Here is a 21,426-nt window from a genome sequence, read left to right on the forward strand (position 1 = left end):
GATTTTGAAAATAGAAGATTCACAATATATCACAATATTATTATGTGGAAAAACTTGTAAATTTGTGTTAATACGTTTTGTCTGATTTAACTTAAAAATCAACTGTTCTTGTGTTGGTGATAATAAAAAACTATTATTTCATAAATGGATGTTTGTGTTGAAGGCCATGCAATGAGCATATTATAAAACTACAACAGGTCTGCTAAAGCTTACTCTGAAAATAATGGGATGTGAGATAAATCATCATTACGCAATTATATACATTTGGCAATGTCTCTTTCAGTGAGGCCAATTTTCAAATTGTTTACTTTAAAATTTACTACCAAGCAATTGAATCGCTATATCATGAAGTTTTACTTGTGATATTGAGAAGTGATATAAAGTGTTTTTAGCAAGGGATAAAACAGCTGAAACTCTATTATTACATAATGCCAATACAGTCATACTTCGACTTACGAGCTTAATGCGTTCCGAGACTGAGCTCGTATGTCAATTTACTTGTATGTTGGTGCAATTTATTTATATATAGAACAATTAAATATATATTGATTGGTTTCCATACTCTAAAAAATGCAAATAAGACACTCAAACAAGACATTGTAACAGAAAGAACATGTTGGTTATTGTCCTAACTTACCATGTGCTTTCAAAAAGAAACAAATATAAAATAATGCAAGGAAATGTGATGGATTAAAATTTAAAATTAAATAAATACAATAGCAGCCAACGCTAGCATTTGCCAGAGAGGGAGATATAAGTTATTCTTCATTACAACAGTTGAATTTGATAAATTTGGATTTTATCAAAGTCTTAAAAAAACAAATTTGGAAGCAAATCTGAAAGCAATCATTCATTTTTAACTTAACGTAATTAAAATTTCTTCGGCGTTCATAGCTTGAAGTTTCTTGCTGGTTAGCTAACTTTCCTTGTTTCGCTTCCACGACTAGCTGGCTGTTTTAAGATGAACCTATCATCTAAGGACGTTTGCCTTTGTCGCCCTTTCAACATGTCGCGATTAGGACGAACCCAGGTGTCGTCACAAAGGTTTAATGCATGACCACTAGCCAACTTGTCTAAATGTCTATTTTTATAGTTTTGATAGATAGCACCGGCCTTTTCAAATAGCGTCGTTTCAGTTACGCTGTCACCGGCCAATCGTTTATCTTTTATCCAATGCCTGAGCGGTCTCTCCATCAGCGGTCGTGAAGATCGCTGCGCCGTTTAGAAACTATGGTTAGTCCTTTTGCGAGCTAAATGCCCTGAATATAATCCTTCTATTTGATAATTGTGGATGTGTTTTTGTCATAGTTCTGAGCTAGCTCAATCGCGCATACACATTTCGCATATTTTTCAATAATTTCCCGTTTAATATCAATTGTTATCATTTGCTTTTTCTTTGCATTATTTTTCATTTTACTTGCAAACTTTTGGTCTACGCGCAGTACTTTTAATTCACATAATTCTGCACTGAAAGCGCGCACAAAAATACGGTAAAAAAGTATAACCTGTGCAGTTGAAAAATACCGATTGATGCTGTTGTCATAAAACACCTCCGAAATACTTGGCAACTGACTCACATGCTCGTATCTCCAACATGGCTCGTATGTTAGTGCTAAAACTTGCTTAAACGCTGACTCGTATCTCAAGTTTCTCGTACGTTGGAGCACTCGTAAGTTGAAGTATTACTGTACTTAGACAGCAACAACACACCAGATGCTGCTAGTTAGCTTACCGTCCATCCACCAGAGTCGGTGGTCTGATCACAATAGACTTCCAAAGAGTATCCTGTTCGGCCGCGAGGGTAAACTATGTAGACTCCACTCCTGGTAAACTCTTTGCATCTCAAGTCCAAACATGTTTGAGGAAGACATCCAGAAACCAGGAAATCTCGGCAATATTCCTATGAAGAATCATTGCACAGTTTATACTTAGAAAATTACAGACAGTTTTATGTGAATGTTGCGTATGAATGTTAATGCAAAATAAATCTCTCAAATCATCACAAATTAAAAAAAAATGTTAGTTTTTAATTCATTTTAATAGGTGGGACACTTTTGTGCACTTTGTTTGAGTGAACTAACATTTGACCAGCTGATCATTCAAGGAAATGTGTATTGCTATGTGCTTACAATAGGCTATTTAGTTTGTGTACTTACAGTATAATACTAATCTTATTTCATTTACCTACGCTACGTTGCTTTATGCATTTTACTATAGACCACTTGCTATACAGCCATCCAACAGATTACTTACGCAATATATTTTCAAAAGAATAATTACTGTATTTACTTACAATAGATTATTTACTTTAGGTACATACAATATATATATAAAAAACATATATATATGCATATATATAAACAATATATGAATATTAAAGAAAAATATTACAAAGAACGTAAACTTTTAGTAATTGCTTAAAGTTTGCTCTCTTAATTGCATAAGTTTATTGAAGAAAGCTTACTTTTTCCGTATTTTGTTTCAAATATTTTATATTCCATTGATTATCTTTCATGTTTTTAGTGTAGAGTTTTCTTTTTATATGCTTTTGCACCTGCTTTTAGTTACTACATATTTATATATTTAAATAAAATGAAGGTATAAAATGTATATATAAAATTAAAGTTAGCTACTTGTCTAATATATATATATATATATATATATATATATATATATATATATATATATATATATATATATATATATATATATATATATATATATATATATATATATATATATATATATATATATATATATATAAACTGACAGTGTACTTTTTATTTTTTAATGAATCGACACAAATGAAGACTAGTATAATATTACAATGAAAATTTCTTTTTTTTAGGTTTTTCAGAGAAGAATGGATGGCTCTGTAGACTTCTACAGAAATCGGCAGAACTACAAGCTTGGTTTTGGTGATGTTAATGGAGAACACTGGCTTGGTAATGAGAACGTAGTGGAGCTTTTGAATGCACATGATACCAATGAGTTGAGGGTGGAGTCACAGACTGTGGACAATGAGAGAGCCTATGCTGTTTATGGTGTATTCATCGTGAGTGAAGAGTCTGGTCACTACACCCTCAATGTGTCTGCGTACAGCGGAAACGCAGGTGAGTCATTGTCTAACTAATTTAAGAAGGTATATATACATGTAAATGAGATGTTTGCCTTATTTCAAGAAGAGATTCGTGTACTTTTAGAACTTTGATTCTGTAAAAGAAGCAATAGGTTAAAATTGTCCTAACCTTTTTCCAAAACTATTAACAACTTGTATAGAAGTTGGTAATCAAGTCATTTTTTCAGCTATTGTCTCAATTCTTTACTCAAGTCCTAATTTGTGCGCTATTTCTTTGTCTTTTGATGTAATTTGATTTACTGCTGTCTTGTCAGCTTTTTTGTAGGTTTTAGTCACAATATTTTGCCACATTTTGCTGTATTCATCATTTTCAAATCTGTAAAAATTGGTTGTTTTGTCAGCTTTGACAAGTATTTTATTGTTTGCATGTATTGTCTTAGTGTCTTGAAGTAGTTTTCGTTGAAGTTCATTGTTGTATGGCTTGAATTTGATGTTTTGTATCATTTCTGTTATCTTACTTTCAAAATCTGACATTTCTTTTATAAGAGGTGGCAGTTGCTTTGTTTTGAATCCAAAGGTTTCTTTTTGTTCTGATTGCTGATTTGGGTTTAAGTAAAAATGTGCTTTCCATCTCATTCGGTGAGTTAACTTCTCGGTCATTTCTATTAATCTTTGTAGGTAATTTGATTTTTTGGTATTGGTATATTTTTCATAGAGTAACCAAAATTTACCTTTTCCATTTTTAGCTTTTGGAAGAGTGCTCAACGCCGTAGTAATTCTCAACAAGATAAAATTGAAAATCAAAAATATCTTGCCGATGTAAAAAACGTCAGTGGAGTAAATCTATATTAACTAAAAGCAAGGGCAAAAGCATATAAAAAGAGAACTCTACACTAAAAACCCAAAAGATTATTAGTGGAGTATGAAATAGTTGAAAAATTATTGCGAAAAAAGTAAACTTTTAGTATTTGCGTTACAAATTTGTTTCGTGCGAAGCACTCCTCAGACGCAATTGTACTAAAATGAAAAGCTATACCGAATGTGCCAAAATATCAGAAATGGGCTCGCTGTGTTAATCGTGTAATTTAGTGCCAAGTGTAACCGAGAAGATAACTCCGAGCATGTCTGCAATTAGAAGTCAATTCATTTCTTTTATTTAATGTGCCTAAGTGTGGTTTGCATATTATGAAGTATTTTTCAAGTAAACGTAATTTCCATCGTTTTGTTTTGTTTGTATATGGTTGTGCTTGAGCTAATATTTTCCATCTTATGTTGTATGTTGAGTTGTTTTCTTTCAACTTCCAAATGTGTTTGTTCAATTATGTGTGGTGTTGTTTGTTTTTGTGGTTAAATGAGGCTTTATGGTTGCTGTATCTAGTTTTAAATTCGGTTGAGCAAAGTCCTATGTAGGTCGCTACGTGGTTGTTTGTATTGTTGCTTACTGTTGCTTGATATATCACATTTTTTGCTCTGCATTTTCCTTCCAAAGGGCAGTTGTTCTTTTGTCTGCAATTGCAACTTTTTTCATTGTCTTCTTTTTGTAGTGTACTGGTTTTATTAAAGGTTTTGTTGCTCCCATCAATGATTGTTTTCATGTTTGGCATTACTGAGTAGCTCAGTTTTAAGGTTTGTCTATTAAATATTGCCTAGAGTGGGTGTTTCTTTGGAAAACATGTTGTAACTATGCTGAAGAATTTTTGCCCAATATTGGTTGCAACATTGGCGCTGAATGGTGGGTTGTACCATGTGATTTTGCTTTGTCTGTTACGTTTTTTAGGTTTTTTCATGTTGGTTTCATATTGCAGTCTGCTGTTGTATCCACTCTTGTGGAGAGCTTTTTGGTATGGTTGCACTGTGCTGTTAAATTGTTGTTCATCTGATGAAAGTGCGTTTAATCGTTTGTTTATGTTGTCTGGTAAGTTTTTCAATATGGAAGGTGGATGGTTGTTTTGTTTGTGCACATATAGTATTGTGTTGCCTGGTTTTTGGAAAGGCTTGAAACTGCCATCTTGTAGATTTAAAGTTACGTCAAGAAAATTCACTGATCGTTTGTTCGCCTCAATAGTAATTTTCAAGTTGTTCTTATTAAATATGTTGCATATTAGTTGCTTTGTTCTCTCTATAGCTTGTGGTGTACCCTTGCAAACCGCAAGTCCGTCGTCTCTGTATAGTCCAATGCTGCAAGTCAATTATTTGGGTATTTGGGTCAGTAAGTATGTCCCTACTAATTCACAAGTCTCCGCTTCGTCGTAGCTACCCATAGTCACGTCAAACAATTTATTAGAGTTCTTCTTTTACCAGGCCGTGTCGTTGTGAAATACAAGCGATCTTTTTGCATTTAGTATGATTGTCTTTTCGTCTTCTGTGATATTTGTTATGCTGCTTGCAAAATCTAATGCTTTCTTTAATAGTGCCTCTGTTATTGAAGGGTAAAATTCACAAACGTCAAAAGTAATAAATGCTTGCTGTTGCTTTTCCTTTATTTCTCTAAACCAATTCAGTACATCACCCGTACTTCGCCATAATTTTACACTAGTTTCTCTTGTCACTTTTTTGTTGATATCTTTGAGCAGAGTTTTGCTTATTTTTCCTATTTCAGATTTTGTTGGATTGATTAGTCTACACGTGGGTGGTTTGTGAAGTTATCTGTGTTGTCTTTTAACGTTATGAATGGTTGTTTCTCTGCTATTGTCTCAATTCTTTTCTCAAGTCCTAATTTGTGCGCTATTTCTTTGTCTTTTGATGTAATTTGATTTACTGCTGTCTTGTCAGCTTTTTTGTAGGTTTTAGTCACAATATTTTGCAACATTTTGCTGTATTCATCATTTTCAAGTCTGTAAAAATTGGTTGTTTTGTCAGCTTTGACAAGTATTTTATTGTTTGCATGTATTGTCTTAGTGTCTTGAAGTAGTTTTCGTTGAAGTTCATTGTTGTATGGCTTGAATTTGATGTTTTGTATCATTTCTGTTATCTTACTTTCAAAATCTGACATTTCTTTTATAAGAGGTGGCAGTTGCTTTGTTTTCAATCCAAAGGTTTCTTTTTGTTCTGATTGCTGATTTGGGTTTAAGTAAAAATGTGCTTTCCATCTCATTCGGTGAGTTAACTTCTCGGTCATTTCTATTAATCTTTGTGGGTAATTTGACTTTTTTGGTATTGGTATATTTTTCATAGAGTAACCAAAATTTACCTTTTCCATTTTTAGCTTTTGGAAGAGTGCTCAACGCCGTAGTAATTCTCAACAAAATAAAATTGAAAATCAAAAATATCTTGCCGATGTGAAAAGCGTCAGTGGAGTAAATCTATATTAACTAAAAGCAAGTGCAAAAGCATATAAAAAGATAACTCTACACTAAAAACCCAAAAGTAGTATGTAGAGAGCAGATCTACACACGTTTGCACTTAAAGTGAGATTTTGGGTACATTTTAGCCCGAGAACCTCGGAGAATGGTGTTGTCTGATGGAAAGTTTGGTGGGGGGTAGGTGTGAGTGTTGGGAGCTAAGGTTATGAAGTTTGAGAGGAATTGTGGGAAGGATGCGGTGCTGGTCGAGAGGAATTGTGGGAAGGATGACGTGAAGAGGGCAATGGTTTCGGGTTTCGATGCGATGGGTTTGGGGTTCGGGTGTCGACGAGTTGAGCGATCGATCGTCGAATGGTTGGGGTTGGGTTGGCGACCGGTGGGGTGAACGGTGTTATGTCGTTTCGGTTGAATGAACGCTGATGTTGGACGAGTTTGGGCGTGTTTATTCGTGGAACCGGTTAAGTCTCCCTTCGTTATAAATCTCTTTAAAGATGAGTAATAAGAAAGGGGAAAGTCGAATGATTTATTCATTATGATAAATTTCTTTTGAGAAGACATGAAGAGTCTTTATAGAAAACTAGATGATATAATTCAAATTTCTCCAATACTATTTATTAGTTTTGGATTTTTTTCGGTTAACGGTGAATTTTTACGAAATATAATTCAATTAGAACATAACCCCTCGGATTGTACTTATGGTATAGCTAGTTATGAAATTATTCAAAGGTTGGGAATTACTGAACGAGTTGTTCAATGGGCTAATCCATCTTCACGGTTAGCGAGATATTGTGTAGGCAACTCAGCTCGTTCAAGGTTTTGTGGAAGGAGAGCATTGCCTATTAAGTTTGTTTGTCATCATCCACATTTCGAAGAAAATAATGGTAGATTTACAGCACCAATTAATACTTCCACTACTCGATCCACCATCAGAACTACACACTCATCCAGAATTCCTACCACCACAACTACACTCGCTAGTACAATTCCTACTACCACCACAACTACACTCACTACCATCATTCTAGCAAGTGGAATCACAACTCTTCCATCATCTGAAAATCTTAAGGAAAATATAACTAATATCCAATTTGTACCAATAACCTCAAGATTATATAATTCGAATAATGAAGAAAGAGAATATGGAAATGAAAGTTTTTCTGTAGAAAGATCCACCATCAGAACTACACACATTTCCACAATTCCTACCAACATTGCAACTACGGACGTTACCACTATTCCAGTGAGCAGAATGCCAACTCAGACATCATCTGAAAATCTTAAGGAAAATATAACTGATATCTTATTCATACCAAGAGCCTTAAGATTATATAATCCAAGTAATAAAGAAAGAGAGTATGGAAATGAAAGTTTTTCTGTAGACAAAGTACAGGATGTCGAAATTTTTTATCATAATCACATGCTGCTGCTAAAGTTGTAATCTAATTTTCATGCTTTCCTAAATTTTATTCCGCAATGAAAATGATATGTGAATATTGTATTGATTTTATTTTAATAATAGTATCTTAAAATATACAATAAAATATAAATTCTCCATCTTTGGAGATGAAGATTTTATTTCTAAAGGTTCTATTGATTTGCATATATATTCATTCAAAGAAAATTCTTTCTTATAAATACTAATTGCCAGTTTTCTGTGGAGTTGAAGAGCTTTTCACTTCAGAATATTGTAATTCTTTCTTATCGAGATAGAAGTATGTGTTGCTTGACTCGCTTTTCTCATCAACTTCTTTTTGTTTTGCATCATCACTGTTTAAATATATAAAACATTGAGGAATGAGAAAGGATGAAATAAATGGATAACTATATATCTTTGGATTTAAAATTCTCAAAATCTACTTACCAAAATATACATTGAGCTAAGCCATCGTATACGTCTTGACCACATGTACAGGAAGGTAATCCATCTATAGGATAATCCAATGGTAAATCCAATTGCAACTCCGTTTCACTATTTTGAGAGTTTGTTTCTTTCGAGTTGTTTTTTTCATCAGTTTCCTTACCATCTTCTTGATACCTGTTTAATTTTTTGAAAAACCATTGAAAATTGAGAAAAGATGATGTATATAAAATGAATAATTATATATTCATATAAAACTTTAGAATTTAAAATTTCAAAATGTACTTACCAATGTACACATTGTGCTAATCCATCATATACATGTCCACATGTACTGGAAAGTAGTCCGTGTGTACAATATTCCCATGGTGTAGCCCAAATTTGAAGACAACTATCTGTACATTTCCATTCTGACATTTTACCCTTCTCAGAATTCTGTTAGCTTATGAAGAGTGTTATGATAATAATGATTCGTTCTCGATTGCTTTATATAGTTGAACGTTTGTAAAACACTTGAGTGAGTTTAATGAAAATTTATAAATAGATTACAAAACATTCCTCTATGCTTACAATTTCGCGAAAATGAATTTCGCGAAATTACACATATATATTATATAGTCAACTTTCGCGAAATTGAATTTCGCGAAAGTGAATTTCGCGAAAATGGATTTAGCGAAATTTTACATCATATATGTTATATAGTCAACTTTCGCGAAATTGAATTTCGCGAAAATGAATTTCGCGAAATTGGATTTCGCGAAATTTCACATCATATATATTATATAGTCAACTTTCGCGAAATTGAATTTCGCGAAATAATTATCGCGATATATCGCGATTTTCGCGATATCGCGATTTTCGCGATATTATCGCGAAATTATCGCGAAATTATCGCGATTTCGCGATATAATTATCATATATATTATATAGTCAACTTTCGCGAAATTCAATTTCGCGAAAATCTGTTTACTATTTTCACCTCATTAATTCCTTTGGACACACCCATCATTCTTCAATTCATTATATAAGCGTTGCATGAACTGATGGAATATTCTGCCTCCTTAACCATCTCTTGATGCCTACTTATATACAGACTTGAGAATTTGGGTCGATCGATCGTTGATACCATAAGGCTTGTATGCTTCAGCTAGAATTCTGTTAGCCGGCTACTTGCGATTAAGTTCGTTGAGTGTCGCTGTGTTCAGGTTGTTGTGTGGACAAGCGCCTTGGCATTTGACCTGATTGTTTTCCTAGGTTTACCTATGGAATTCTCCTGTTTGGTTTGGCTTAACCATTCCATAACAGTTTCTCGACCAGTAAATAGATGAAGATGATGAACTAGTAAAGGGGCATACATGGATTAATATGTGGATTATTTTGAGGATAGCTCCAACTCAGCGTGAGTATATCAATATATAAAACTTATATCAAAAAAGTAAATAATATTCGGTTGTATTTGTTACCAAGTTTATTTCGATATAAAGTATATATGTATATTCAATTGTAAAATATAGAAAAAAATTTATGTCAGTTCTTCTAGTAATTTAACAATTTGGGAAGTTCCTTGAATATGTACATTGTCAACACCTTCATTTTCTTCGTTATTAAGACTTTTACTAATTTTTCCATTCCAATCATATCTATCTAGTATAGTTTTTCGAACCACATGATCTCGTGTATCTGTTTCAGAAATTTTTAGCATAACTGTTAGAAAATCTTCTATTGAACATCCTCTGCTCCAAAATATTGCAAAGAGAAGACAGTAATCTCCACATGTTGTTGAAAGAAATCCTTGGAGTAGAACATCATTCCATTTAATTAACTTTATTGCAGAAAGTTTTAAGATTTGAGCGACATCTGGATATGTTGAAGGATCTCGTCCTGTTGAATCGAAATAATTAATTTCGGATTTTGTTCGAATAACTCCTATCCAGTGTTCTCCTGGTTGATAAGAATAGTGTGTGTTAAAAATATATATTCCTTCATTCGATAAAAAATGTTCTTTAAATTCATTTCTTGCACAGACAGCAAAAAAATGATTATTAGTCATGTGATCTTGGGAAAGAACATCAAAAATATTTGCTGTATTCATCCTTAGAATATGCTTCCACCACTGAGTCGAACGCTAAAGTCAGAAGTGATTTCCATCATTCCATCTTTTTGTATATATGTATTAAGATAGACATTTTCTGGTGTTGCAGCCCGAAAACCGATATCGATTGTTAGTGAAACATGTCTCATTAAATGAAAACCTTCGGATGAGAGATCTCCTGTCAAATCGAAAGCGTATATTGCAAGTCCAGTTTCATATTCAGTCAGTCCAATTCCACTTCCTTCAGAAGAAAGATCTTTTCCCATTGCATTTAGAAGTTGTACATATGGTCGAGTATACATTCTATTTTCAAAATTTGGAGTATATCGTTTTCCAAAAGGTAGTCCATCAATTTGTAGTTCTACATGACTCACATCGTAATGACCAAATTTGAAAGGATTACGATTGTATGATCTATTTTCTCCATTGTGTGATAAAAGTGAAACAAGTATTAAATTTGGTCTAAGTGTGTTATCAGCAATTTTAATTTGAGTATGGGTTAATCCAGTATTCACATTATATGTAAGATCTGGTGTATACCCGAGAAAGAGGATACTTTGCATTAACACCATTAAGTAGTTTTTCGTTATGTAAAAGCTGAATTGTTTGGTTGATTTTTAATTTTCGAAGATGAAGTACACATTTCGTCAACTTTACTTTTCCCCCTCCTCCAGGAGCAGCTGCTGCCGCCATCAAACAATAACTTGGTTTACTTCAGTCTAGTTCTAATTTACAATTCAATCCTGGAATGAGATATCTTTCCTGTTGAAAAATGCTAAGATGGAGTCGTCCAAAAAACTCAAATGTGTTTGATCCTCTAATAAGATTCTTTCTTGCTGTAGTCACAGTATTATCGAAATCCGCACCATCTTTTGCAAGATTATCATCTTGAAACCATCCTTCTGCTTTTAATTGGTATTGTTTTGCTTCTCTGCTATTATTGAGAAGGGTTTCTATGAACGATCTCATAGGATAATCACTTGAATGTTCAACAACGGATCCATTAATTTTGAATGTTGCTGTTTTGATTAGCGAATGAAAAAACGCATCCCCTGGTACAACATTTACGTTACCAACAGTATTGTCTAAATTGGAACCATCGTCCTTGACTACTTTTCCTTCGATTTGCAAATATGAATTACTTAAATCGATATAGTGATCTACATCTCCAGGTATTTCAATTTCAATTGGTCCATATTCACTGAGTCGTGACGGACCTAATTCACTATAATATCCGTGCTCCACCGAACTATGTGTGCCCGGAACATCAAATATACCCAAACTTTCGTTTATCGTAAAAGGAGAACCCGATATTTTTAAACCTGTTGAACCAATCTCTCCAGAACTCATCTTTCGATATTGATGTATGTCAATGGAATGAACTAAAAAAATATTGAGATAATAATATATAAAACATTTCAAATTTTAAAAAATATTTGGAGTGGCTTTTCTCCGTCGCTTTGCAGGATTGCTACGGTTATTTAATTTTCTTTTCCCAGGTTTTCTAACTCTTGGAATTACTACTTCATCTGTTTCTTCTTCTTCTTCTTTTGGTCTCTCTACCATGTTATTAAGATAATTGGATGCAGCATCTAACCCTTTTTTCCCTAATGAGATAGCCGTTTTTTTGCTAGAGGCGCAACAGCTTTTGCTAATTTTTTAAATATTCCTGATAGTCGTCCATTTCCCATCACTCTTTTTCCTTTATATGGTGTCAATCCGCCATTTCCTGTTTGATTAGACGTGTAATATTGAATGTAAAAGTTTTTTGAGTCTTCTGGAGTATATGGAATTAATATGGAATTCATTGTTTCTTTCTGAAATGAACCGTTAGTATAACCTTCCCTCCATCAAATGGTACTTTTTCTCCATCATCACTTGTTATAAGGGTCTCTATCACATCAGTAGAAATTTTATCTACTTCAACGTAATGCGCTTGACTGAATTCTGTATAAACTCGAGAGAACTTCTTTCCACTTACTGGGACAACTCGTAACAATCGTACATTTGCATCTCCAACGAGTCTGTTACTTACAATTGATGAATATACGTATAATGATGTAAATCCATAGTTGATATCCGGAGATGTGATGTTTCCGTGTTTTCCCACATTATAAGTTATCTTCGGATCTAATCCTAAGATATTTGCGAAATCTTGTGAAAACGAAACCTGAACACTCGAATCTCTCACATACAACATAGATTTGTTGGATATTTTGTCGTATTCGAATTCTATAGTTGGATGGAAATTGAAGGATTTTAGAACATCATGAGCTCGTTGAATTACTTCATCTATATCTTCGTATCTTCCATTTCCAATTTTTATGTCGAAACAACGAAATCTCCCATTAAGTTCCGCTTTTGTGATGCTTATTATCCCTTCTACTACATTTGGCCAATTATTTAAAAACGATATATCTTTTAGAGCAACTTCCCATTGTCCTTCTGTAAAATCTACATATCTGGCTAGTCTAACTGTAAAGTTTGAATTAGTATTTTTAGGAAAGTCACTAAAACTAGCATCAGAAGGAAGAGTTACGAACCCCGACATTTTCAATTATTTCAATGAAGTTCAATTCCTTATCATCCTCTTTTATTTAACAAAATCTCTTTCATTGACCCAGCTATTGAATGAATCAGGATATCCCATCCATTTAAAGAGTATTTCCTTTGTTCTTCCTCGTTTCCGAGATTTGAGAATTTTCTCGATTCGAAAAAATGCGGGTTTTTTTACTTTCTGTAGGTCATCTTCATAAAAAGTTCCATCAACCGGTTCGTTTGCCAAATCACGTAATTTATAGATAATCGGTCTTTCAAAATCAAGTACTTCTGTAATTTGAAAAACTTCAACCGTCCAATTTATTGTGAAACCTCTTTCGAAAGCTGTTCTAGCTTTACTAATACGAACGTAATCATCAATATTGAATTTGGGAGTACTGTCAGAACTATATTCTCCATTTTCATAAATCCTATTCCAGATTCTTTCTTGATTTTCATAATTTACATCATTCGGTTTTATTCCTAATGTTGTGTGAATAGTATTGTTATATGCTTTTACCATTTGTGGTAAACATCAATATATCTACATTCATCCGAATATGTCATGAATCTATACATCTTCATCCGTAATGTTTTGTTGAATCGTTCTATGATGGAAGCTTTAATTGTCTCATTCTCAGATGTAAACCATTTTACTTTATTTTCTTTCAAAACTTTTTTGACATCTCGATTATTAAACTCTTTTCCTTTGTCTGTTTGAAAAACTCTATAATTAGTTCCATCCAATACTTTTTTTAAGGCTTTTGCTACCAATATACCTGATTTGTTAACAAGAGGCTCTACACATGCTTTTCTTGAAAAAAACATCAATCAATGTAAGTAAAAATGTAATTCCATCATTTTCAGCTCGATGAGATCTAATATCCATTAAATCAGCCTGTAATTGTTCACCAACTCCTGCAACAATTGTAGGTCTTCTTCTAAATTTCGTTTTTATTTGTTCGTGTAACGTATAAGCATCTTCACCACTTAACCAATCTCTAACTTCTTGTTCGCTTTCTTTTCTCCGAAGTGTTTCAATCAGTTTTCGTGCTCCACCTAATGAAGATGGTAGATCCGGGGTATAATAGAATTCATTTAGTAAGTCGTCCATTTTCCTCTTGTTCCTACATAAGGTTTTCGTGAAGACGATCTATTCGAATTGGATTTTGATTTATTTGATAAATTCGAGTTCGACTCCTTGATAATTTTTTCAAATAAGTTATATTGTTTCTCAAATGAACTTGGAGAAAAGGGAGAAGATACAATTGAACTATCTTTTACACGAATCTTTCTTTCAAGAAGATTTCGTAAGTTCTCAGGTTTAATCTCTCCGGTAGATCTTGTAATTTTCCCGGTTAAAGAATCATAATTTCCAGACTTTTCCAATTTTTCCAGAAGTTTTTTCGCTTTAGTTTGATCTTGTTTCGAACCGAAGTCTTCAACTATTGAAGAAATGGAATAAGATCTAGAAGAATTTGACGATGGTTCTTCTTCGTTTAACTTCGGTGGTAATAATGTGTCGTCTTTTTTTGGCGAATCTTTTAAAACTGTAGAGTCTTGAGATGAATTATCTTTGGGTAATTCAGGTGGATCTTTCTTTAGAGTTTCTTTTGAATTTTGTGGAGCTGAAGGTGTTTGTGACATCATTGAAATCGGTTTTCGAATAGTCGGAGACTGTTGAATTGGATAACTCCGAATTGAATTCATTTCATCTAAAAAATTTTGAAGTTCAGCTGCATACAAATTAACTTTGTTATAGTCTGAAATAGTGTTATCGTTATTAATTTGACGCATCCTATCTCTGGTCTCCTTAACCTTACTTACTCTTGGATTTTCTAATGGATTAAAACGAAGTGACGAACTATACCCATCATTGATAATTTTTGAATCCTGTTGAGTTTTAAATTGGTTCCTTTTGTACTCATCTTCAGAAACCAAAAAAATTTTTTTTGTCTATTTAGGAAAGCTCATCTTCCTGCTGAATGATTAATACAAGTTGAGGGATGGCTTTATAATCCGTTTCAATAATCCTCTTCCGTTTTGCAAAATCTTTCGTTTATATTTAAGCGGTTTGTTTTCATCGATAATATTCATCAACTCCTTTTTATGTTGACTCAGAGAATGGTATTGATTTTTTGTTAAAGGTACATTCCCATATATAATATTTTTAACAATTTCAAGTAATGTTCTAATTACTTCTTCTTTCATATGAGGTAAAGCAGAACTTGCAAGTTCATCTGTAAGACTGTTCAGTATTTGCAGAATTACTCTGTTTTTTTTCATTCTCTTAGAAAGTGGAGAATTATCCATGATAACTTAATTATCTTCTTTTTCGTGGTTTAAACAATCCTCCGAGCAATGGTTCAACTAATCCTGGGAGTATAGCACCCGCGATCGGACCTAGTAAAGCCGATAAAAACCCTCCTTTTTGCAAAAGTTGTTTCTTTTCCAAATTCGATGTTCTAGGACTAATCAGTCGAGCGATGTTTGTACTTTGTCGACTCAAAGCTTTATACTGAGCATCAGTTAGTCGTTCTTTTCTTTTAATGAGTAATTTCACACAATCAATAATTGCTAAAATTAAATCCGTTTTAGCATTTTTAATAATTGATTGTTGAGAAGAAATAGAATCTCCAACTAGAGATAATAAAGTTAGTAAATTTCGTTGAATTCTTTTTGTTTCAGCCATATCTATGTGATAATTTTCGTGATGTTATAGTAATCACTCAGAGGAAGATACAGAAGTAGTATGGTGACTATTTAAAGATAACTTGGAATATATACTTGTTTTATTTAATTATGGAATACCAATCAAAATCGTTTGCCTAATTAGGCTTATAAATAATCATAGGCGTAGAGTCAACAGGAGGGAAATTTCCCATAATTCTCATTGTATCATCGGTTTCTTGTCGGAGGTCCAGTCTCATGAAAAAATATGGTGAAGATGTTGCATCTCGGTAGGATTCCTGAAAATATTTAACTTGTCCAGGAAAAACTTGTTTTCCTAAAAATGTGATTGATGTAGAATCCCTAGGGTTTTTTCCCATAAAAAAATAGTGACTATTCAACGAAATTGTTCTAAGTTTACCAAAGAATAAGTTTTGTGTAATAGTAAAAATACTAATATTTAGATGGTGACTTTCTCGAGTATACAAATTGTTAGCCATCTTGATATTTGATGATAATTCCTCCATTAGATCATCAATGATCATCCATCTATTTTCTCCATCTTTGGGAAAAGTACTCGGATCTTTCAATCATTCATGAAATTCCACTCCTTTCATATCCTCAAAAGCTTCCTGCCATATTCCATAGCAATATATAGTTTCAATTGGAGAAGGGGTAGATATTAATTGAGATTGTTCAATCAACCGTTTAACGAGTTGAGTTTTTCCTGATCCTGTTGGTCCTGTTATCATAGATGTGAAAGGAGAATGTAACCTCACATCAATTGATTGTAGTCCGTCTTTCTCCATGTTTTGATAATTACTAACATTGAAGTTTTCATTTCAACTAATTATAATGATGAGGAGATGTTTCAAAAATCACACTTTCATTATTCATAAGATTTTGAAAAAATACTTCTACATAGTTCACAGTAGCATTCATCTTTTCTCCTGTAATCCGAATAAAAAAATATTCAATCAAAGATGAAGCTACAGTTATTGCAAGTAATATTAAAACCACTCCAAAAAATTGAAGCAAACTTTGTCGAAGCGGTTTTGATGTAGATTTAGTGATGTTATCAAAATGTTTATGTAATAATACAGCCTCTTCAACTAATCCATCTGTATTATTTTTTTCTTCTTCACAAGATTTGTAAACTTTAGAATTATCCTTATGAATAGTTTCCATAATTTTTTATATTTTTATATTCCTTCCAGTTGAACGAAATTTTTCATAATGAATAAATCATTCGACTTTCCCCTTTCTTATTACTCATCTTTAAAGAGTTTTATAACGAAGGGAGACTTAACCGATTCCACGAATAGACACGCCCGAACTCGTCCAACATCAGCGTTCATTCAACCGAAACGACATAACACCGTTCACCCCACCGGTCGCCAACCCAACCCCAACCATTCGACGATCGATCGCTCAACTCGTCGACACCCGAACCCCAAACCCATCGCATCGAAACCCGAAACCATCGCCCTCTTCACGTCATCCTTCCCACAATTCCTCTCGACCAGCACCGCATCCTTCCCACAATTCCTCTCAAACTTCATAACCTTAGCTCCCAACACTCACACACCTACCCCCCCAAACTTTCCATCAGACAACACCATTCTCCGAGGTTCTCGGGCTAAAATGTACCCAAAATCTCACTTTAAGTGCAAACGTGTGTAGATCTGCTCTCTACATACTACTCCCAAAAGATTATTAGTAGAGTATGAAATAGTTGAAAAATTATTGCGAAAAAAGTAAACTTTTAGTATTTGCGTTACAAATTTGTTTCGTGCGGAGCACTCCTCACACGCAATTGTACTAAGATGAAAAGCTTTACCGAATGTGCCAAAATTTCAGAAATGGGCTCGCTGTGTTAATCGTGTAATTTAGTGCCAAGTGTAACCGAGAAGATAACTCCGAGCATGTCTGCAATTAGAAGTCAATTCATTTCTTTTATTTAATGTGCCTAAGTGTGGTTTGCATATTATGAAGTATTTTTCAAGTAAACATAATTTGCATAGTTTTGTTTTGTTTGTATATGGTTGTGCTTGAGCTAATATTTTCCATCTTATGTTGTATGTTGAGTTGTTTTCCTTCAACTTCCAAATGTGTTTGCTCAATTCTGTGTGGTGTTGTTTGTTTTTGTGATTAAATGAGGCTTTATGGTTGCTGTATCTAGTTTTAAATTCGGTTGAGCAAAGTCCTATGTAGGTCGCTACGTGGTTGTTTGTATTGTTGCTTACTGTTGCTTGATATATCACATTTTTGGCTCTGCATTTTCCTTCCAAAGGGCAGTTGTTCTTTTGTCTGCAATTGCAACTTTTTTCATTGTCTTCTTTTTGTAGTGTACTGGTTTTATTAAGGGTTTTGTTGCTCCCATCAATGATTGTTTTCATGTTTGGCATTACTGAGTAGCTCAGTTTTAAGGTTTGTCTATTAAATATTGCCTAGAGTGGGTGTTTCTTTGGAAAACATGTTGTAACTATGCTGAAGAATTTTTGTCCAATATTGGTTGCAACGTTGGCGCTGAATGGTGGGTTGTACGATGTGATTTTGCTTTGTCTGTTACGTTTTTTAGGTTTTTTCATGTTGGTTTCATATTGCAGTCTGCTGTTGTATCTACTCTTGTGGAGAGCTTCTTGGTATGGTTGCACTGTGCTGTTAAATTGTTGTTCATCTGATGAAAGTGCGTTTAATCGTTTGTTTATGTTGTCTGGTAAGTTTTTCAATATGGAAGGTGGATGGTTGCTTTGTTTGTGCACATATAGTATTGTGTTGCCTGGTTTTTGGAAAGGCTTGAAACTGCCATCTTGTAGATTTAAAGTTACGTCAAGAAAATTCACTGATCGTTTGTTCGCCTCAATAGTAATTTTCAAGTTGTTCTTATTAAATATGTTGCATATTAGTTTCTTTGTTCTCTCTATAGCTTGTGGTGTACCCTTGCAAACCGCAAGTCCGTCGTCTCTGTATAGTCCAATGCTGCATGTCAATTCTTTGGGTATTTGGGTCAGTAAGTATGTCCCTACTAATTCACAAGTCTCCGCTCCGTCGTAGCTACCCATAGTCACGTCAAACAATTTATTAGAGTTCTTCTTTTACCAGGCCGTGTCGTTGTGAAATACAAGCGATCTTTTTGCATTTAGTATGATTGTCTTTTCGTCTTCTGTGATATTTGTTATGCTGCTTGCAAATTCTAATGCTTTTTTTAATAGTGCCTCTGTTATTGAAGGGTAAAATTCACAAACGTCAAAAGTAATAAATGCTTGCTGTTGCTTTTCCTTTATTTCTCTGAACCAATTCAGTACATCACCCGTACTTCGCCATAATTTTACACTAGTTTCTCTTGTCACTTTTTTGTTGATATCTTTGAGCAGAGTTTTGCTTATTTTTCCTATTTCAGATTTTGTTGGATTGATTAGTCTACACGCGGGTGGTTTGTGAAGTTATCTTTGTGGTCTTTTAACGTTATGAATGGTTGTTTCTCTGCTATTGTCTCAATTCTTTTCTCAAGTCCTAATTTGTGCGCTATTTCTTTGTCTTTTGATGTAATTTGATTTACTGCTGTCTTGTCAGCTTTTTTGTAGGTTTTAGTCACAATATTTTGCCACATTTTGCTGTATTCATCATTTTCAAATCTGTAAAAATTGGTTGTTTTGTCAGCTTTGACAAGTATTTTATTGTTTGCATGTATTGTCTTAGTGTCTTGAAGTAGTTTTCGTTGAAGTTCATTGTTGTATGGCTTGAATTTGATGTTTTGTATCATTTCTGTTATCTTACTTTCAAAATCTGACATTTCTTTTATAAGAGGTGGCAGTTGCTTTGTTTTCAATCCAAAGGTTTCTTTTTGTTCTGATTGCTGATTTGGGTTTAAGTAAAAATGTGCTTTCCATCTCATTCGGTGAGTTAACTTCTCGGTCATTTCTATTAATCTTTGTAGGTAATTTGATTTTTTTGGTATTGGTATATTTTTCATAGAGTAACCAAAATTTACCTTTTCCATTTTTAGCTTTTGGAAGAGTGCTCAACACCGTAGTAATTCTCAACAAAATAAAATTGAAAATCAAAAATATCTTGCCGATGTGAAAAACGTCAGTGGAGTTAATCTATATTAACTAAAAGCAAGTGCAAAAGCATATAAAAAGAGAACTCTACACTAAAAACCCAAAAGATTATTAGTGGAGTATGAAATAGTTGAAAAATTATTGCGAAAAAAGTAAACTTTTAGTATTTGCGTTACAAATTTGTTTCGTGCGAAACACTCCTCAGACGCAATAGTACTAAAATGAAAAGCTTTACCGAATGTGCCAAAATATCAGAAATGGGCTCGCTGTGTTAATCATGTAATTTAGTGCTAAGTGTAACCGAGAAGATAACTCCGAGCATGTCTGCAATTAGAAGTCAATTCATTTCTTTTATTTAATGTGCCTAAGTGCGGTTTGCATATTATCAAGTATTTTTCAAGTAAACATAATTTGCATCGTTTTGTTTTGTTTGTATATGGTTGTGCTTGAGCTAATATTTTCCATGTTATGTTGTATGTTGAGTTGTTTTCTTTCAACTTCCAAATGTGTTTGCTCAATTCTGTGTGGTGTTGTTTGTTTTTGTGGTTAAATGAGGCTTTATGGTTGCTGTTTACCTACAAAGATTAATAGAAATGACCGAGAAGTTAACTCACCGAATGAGATGGAAAGCACATTTTTACCGACTTGAAAATGATGAATACAGCAAAATGTTGCAAAATAATGTGACTAAAACCTACAACAAAGCTGACAAGACAGCAGTAAATCAAATTACATCAAAAGACAAAGAAATAGCGCACAAATTAGGACTTGAGAAAAGAATTGAGACAATAGCAGAGAAACAACCATCCATAACGTTAAAAGACCACAAAGATAACTTCACAAACCACCCCACGTGTAGACTAATCAATCCAACAAAATCTGAATTAGGAAAAAATAAGCAAAACTCTGATCACAGGTATCAACAAAAAAGTGACAAGAAAAACTAGTATAAAATTATGGCCAAGTACGGGTGATGTACTGAATTGGTTTAGAGAAATAAAGGAAAAACAACAGCAAGCATTTATTACTTTTGACGTTTGTGAATTTTACCCTTCAATAACAGAGGCACTATTAAAAAAAGCATTAGATTTTGCAAGCAGCATAACAAATATCACAGAAGACGAAAAGACAATCATACTACATGCAAAAATATCGCTTGTATTTCACAATGACACTGCCTGGTCAAAGAAGAACTCTAATAAGTTGTTTGACGTGACTATGGGTAGCTACGACGGAGCGGAGACTTGTGAATTAGTAGGGACATACTTACTGACCCAAATACCCAAAGAATTGACTTGCAGCATTGGACTATACAGAGACGACGGACTTGCGGTTTGCAAGGGTACACCACAAGCTATAGAGAGAACAAAGAAACTAATATGCAACATATTTAATAAGAACAACTTGAAAATTACTATTGAGGCGAACAAACGATCAGTGAATTTTCTTGACGTAACTTTAAATCTACAAGATGGCAGTTTCAAGCCTTTCCAAAAACCAGGCAACACAATACTATATGTGCACAAACAAAGCAACCATCCACCTTCCATATTGAAAAACTTACCAGACAACATAAACAAACGATTAAACGCACTTTCATCAGATGAACAACAATTTAACAGCACAGTGCAACCATACCAAGAAGCTCTCTACAAGAGTGGATACAACAGCAGACTGCAATATGAAACCAACATGAAAAAACCTAAAAAACGTAACAGACAAAGAAAATCACATTGTACAACCAACCATTCAGCGCTAATGTTGCAACCAATATTGGACAAAAATTCTTCAGCATAGTTACAACATGTTTTCCAAAGAAACAC

At 33.6% G+C, this 21,426-nt stretch overlaps 2 protein-coding genes across 2 annotated transcripts in view; one reads left to right on the plus strand and one right to left on the minus strand.

Annotated features, from left to right (window-relative positions):
- The window catches only part of LOC137401453 (fibrinogen C domain-containing protein 1-B-like), a 7,728-nt gene extending 5,213 nt beyond the window's left edge, over positions 1 to 2,515 (minus strand). Inside the window, exons 1-2 of the mRNA XM_068087803.1 lie at positions 2,465 to 2,515; positions 1,733 to 1,900 (exon numbers count right to left, since the gene is read on the minus strand). Of these exons, the coding sequence (XP_067943904.1) occupies positions 1,733 to 1,900; positions 2,465 to 2,515 (219 nt within the window). The remainder of the gene's footprint in view (positions 1 to 1,732; positions 1,901 to 2,464) is intronic.
- The window catches only part of LOC137401912 (nestin-like), a 1,051,237-nt gene that overhangs the window by 63,624 nt on the left and 966,187 nt on the right, over positions 1 to 21,426 (plus strand). The window lies entirely within an intron of this gene.

This window comes from Watersipora subatra, chromosome 8 (genome assembly GCF_963576615.1).
Source record: "Watersipora subatra chromosome 8, tzWatSuba1.1, whole genome shotgun sequence".
NCBI lineage: Eukaryota > Metazoa > Bryozoa > Gymnolaemata > Cheilostomatida > Watersiporidae > Watersipora > Watersipora subatra.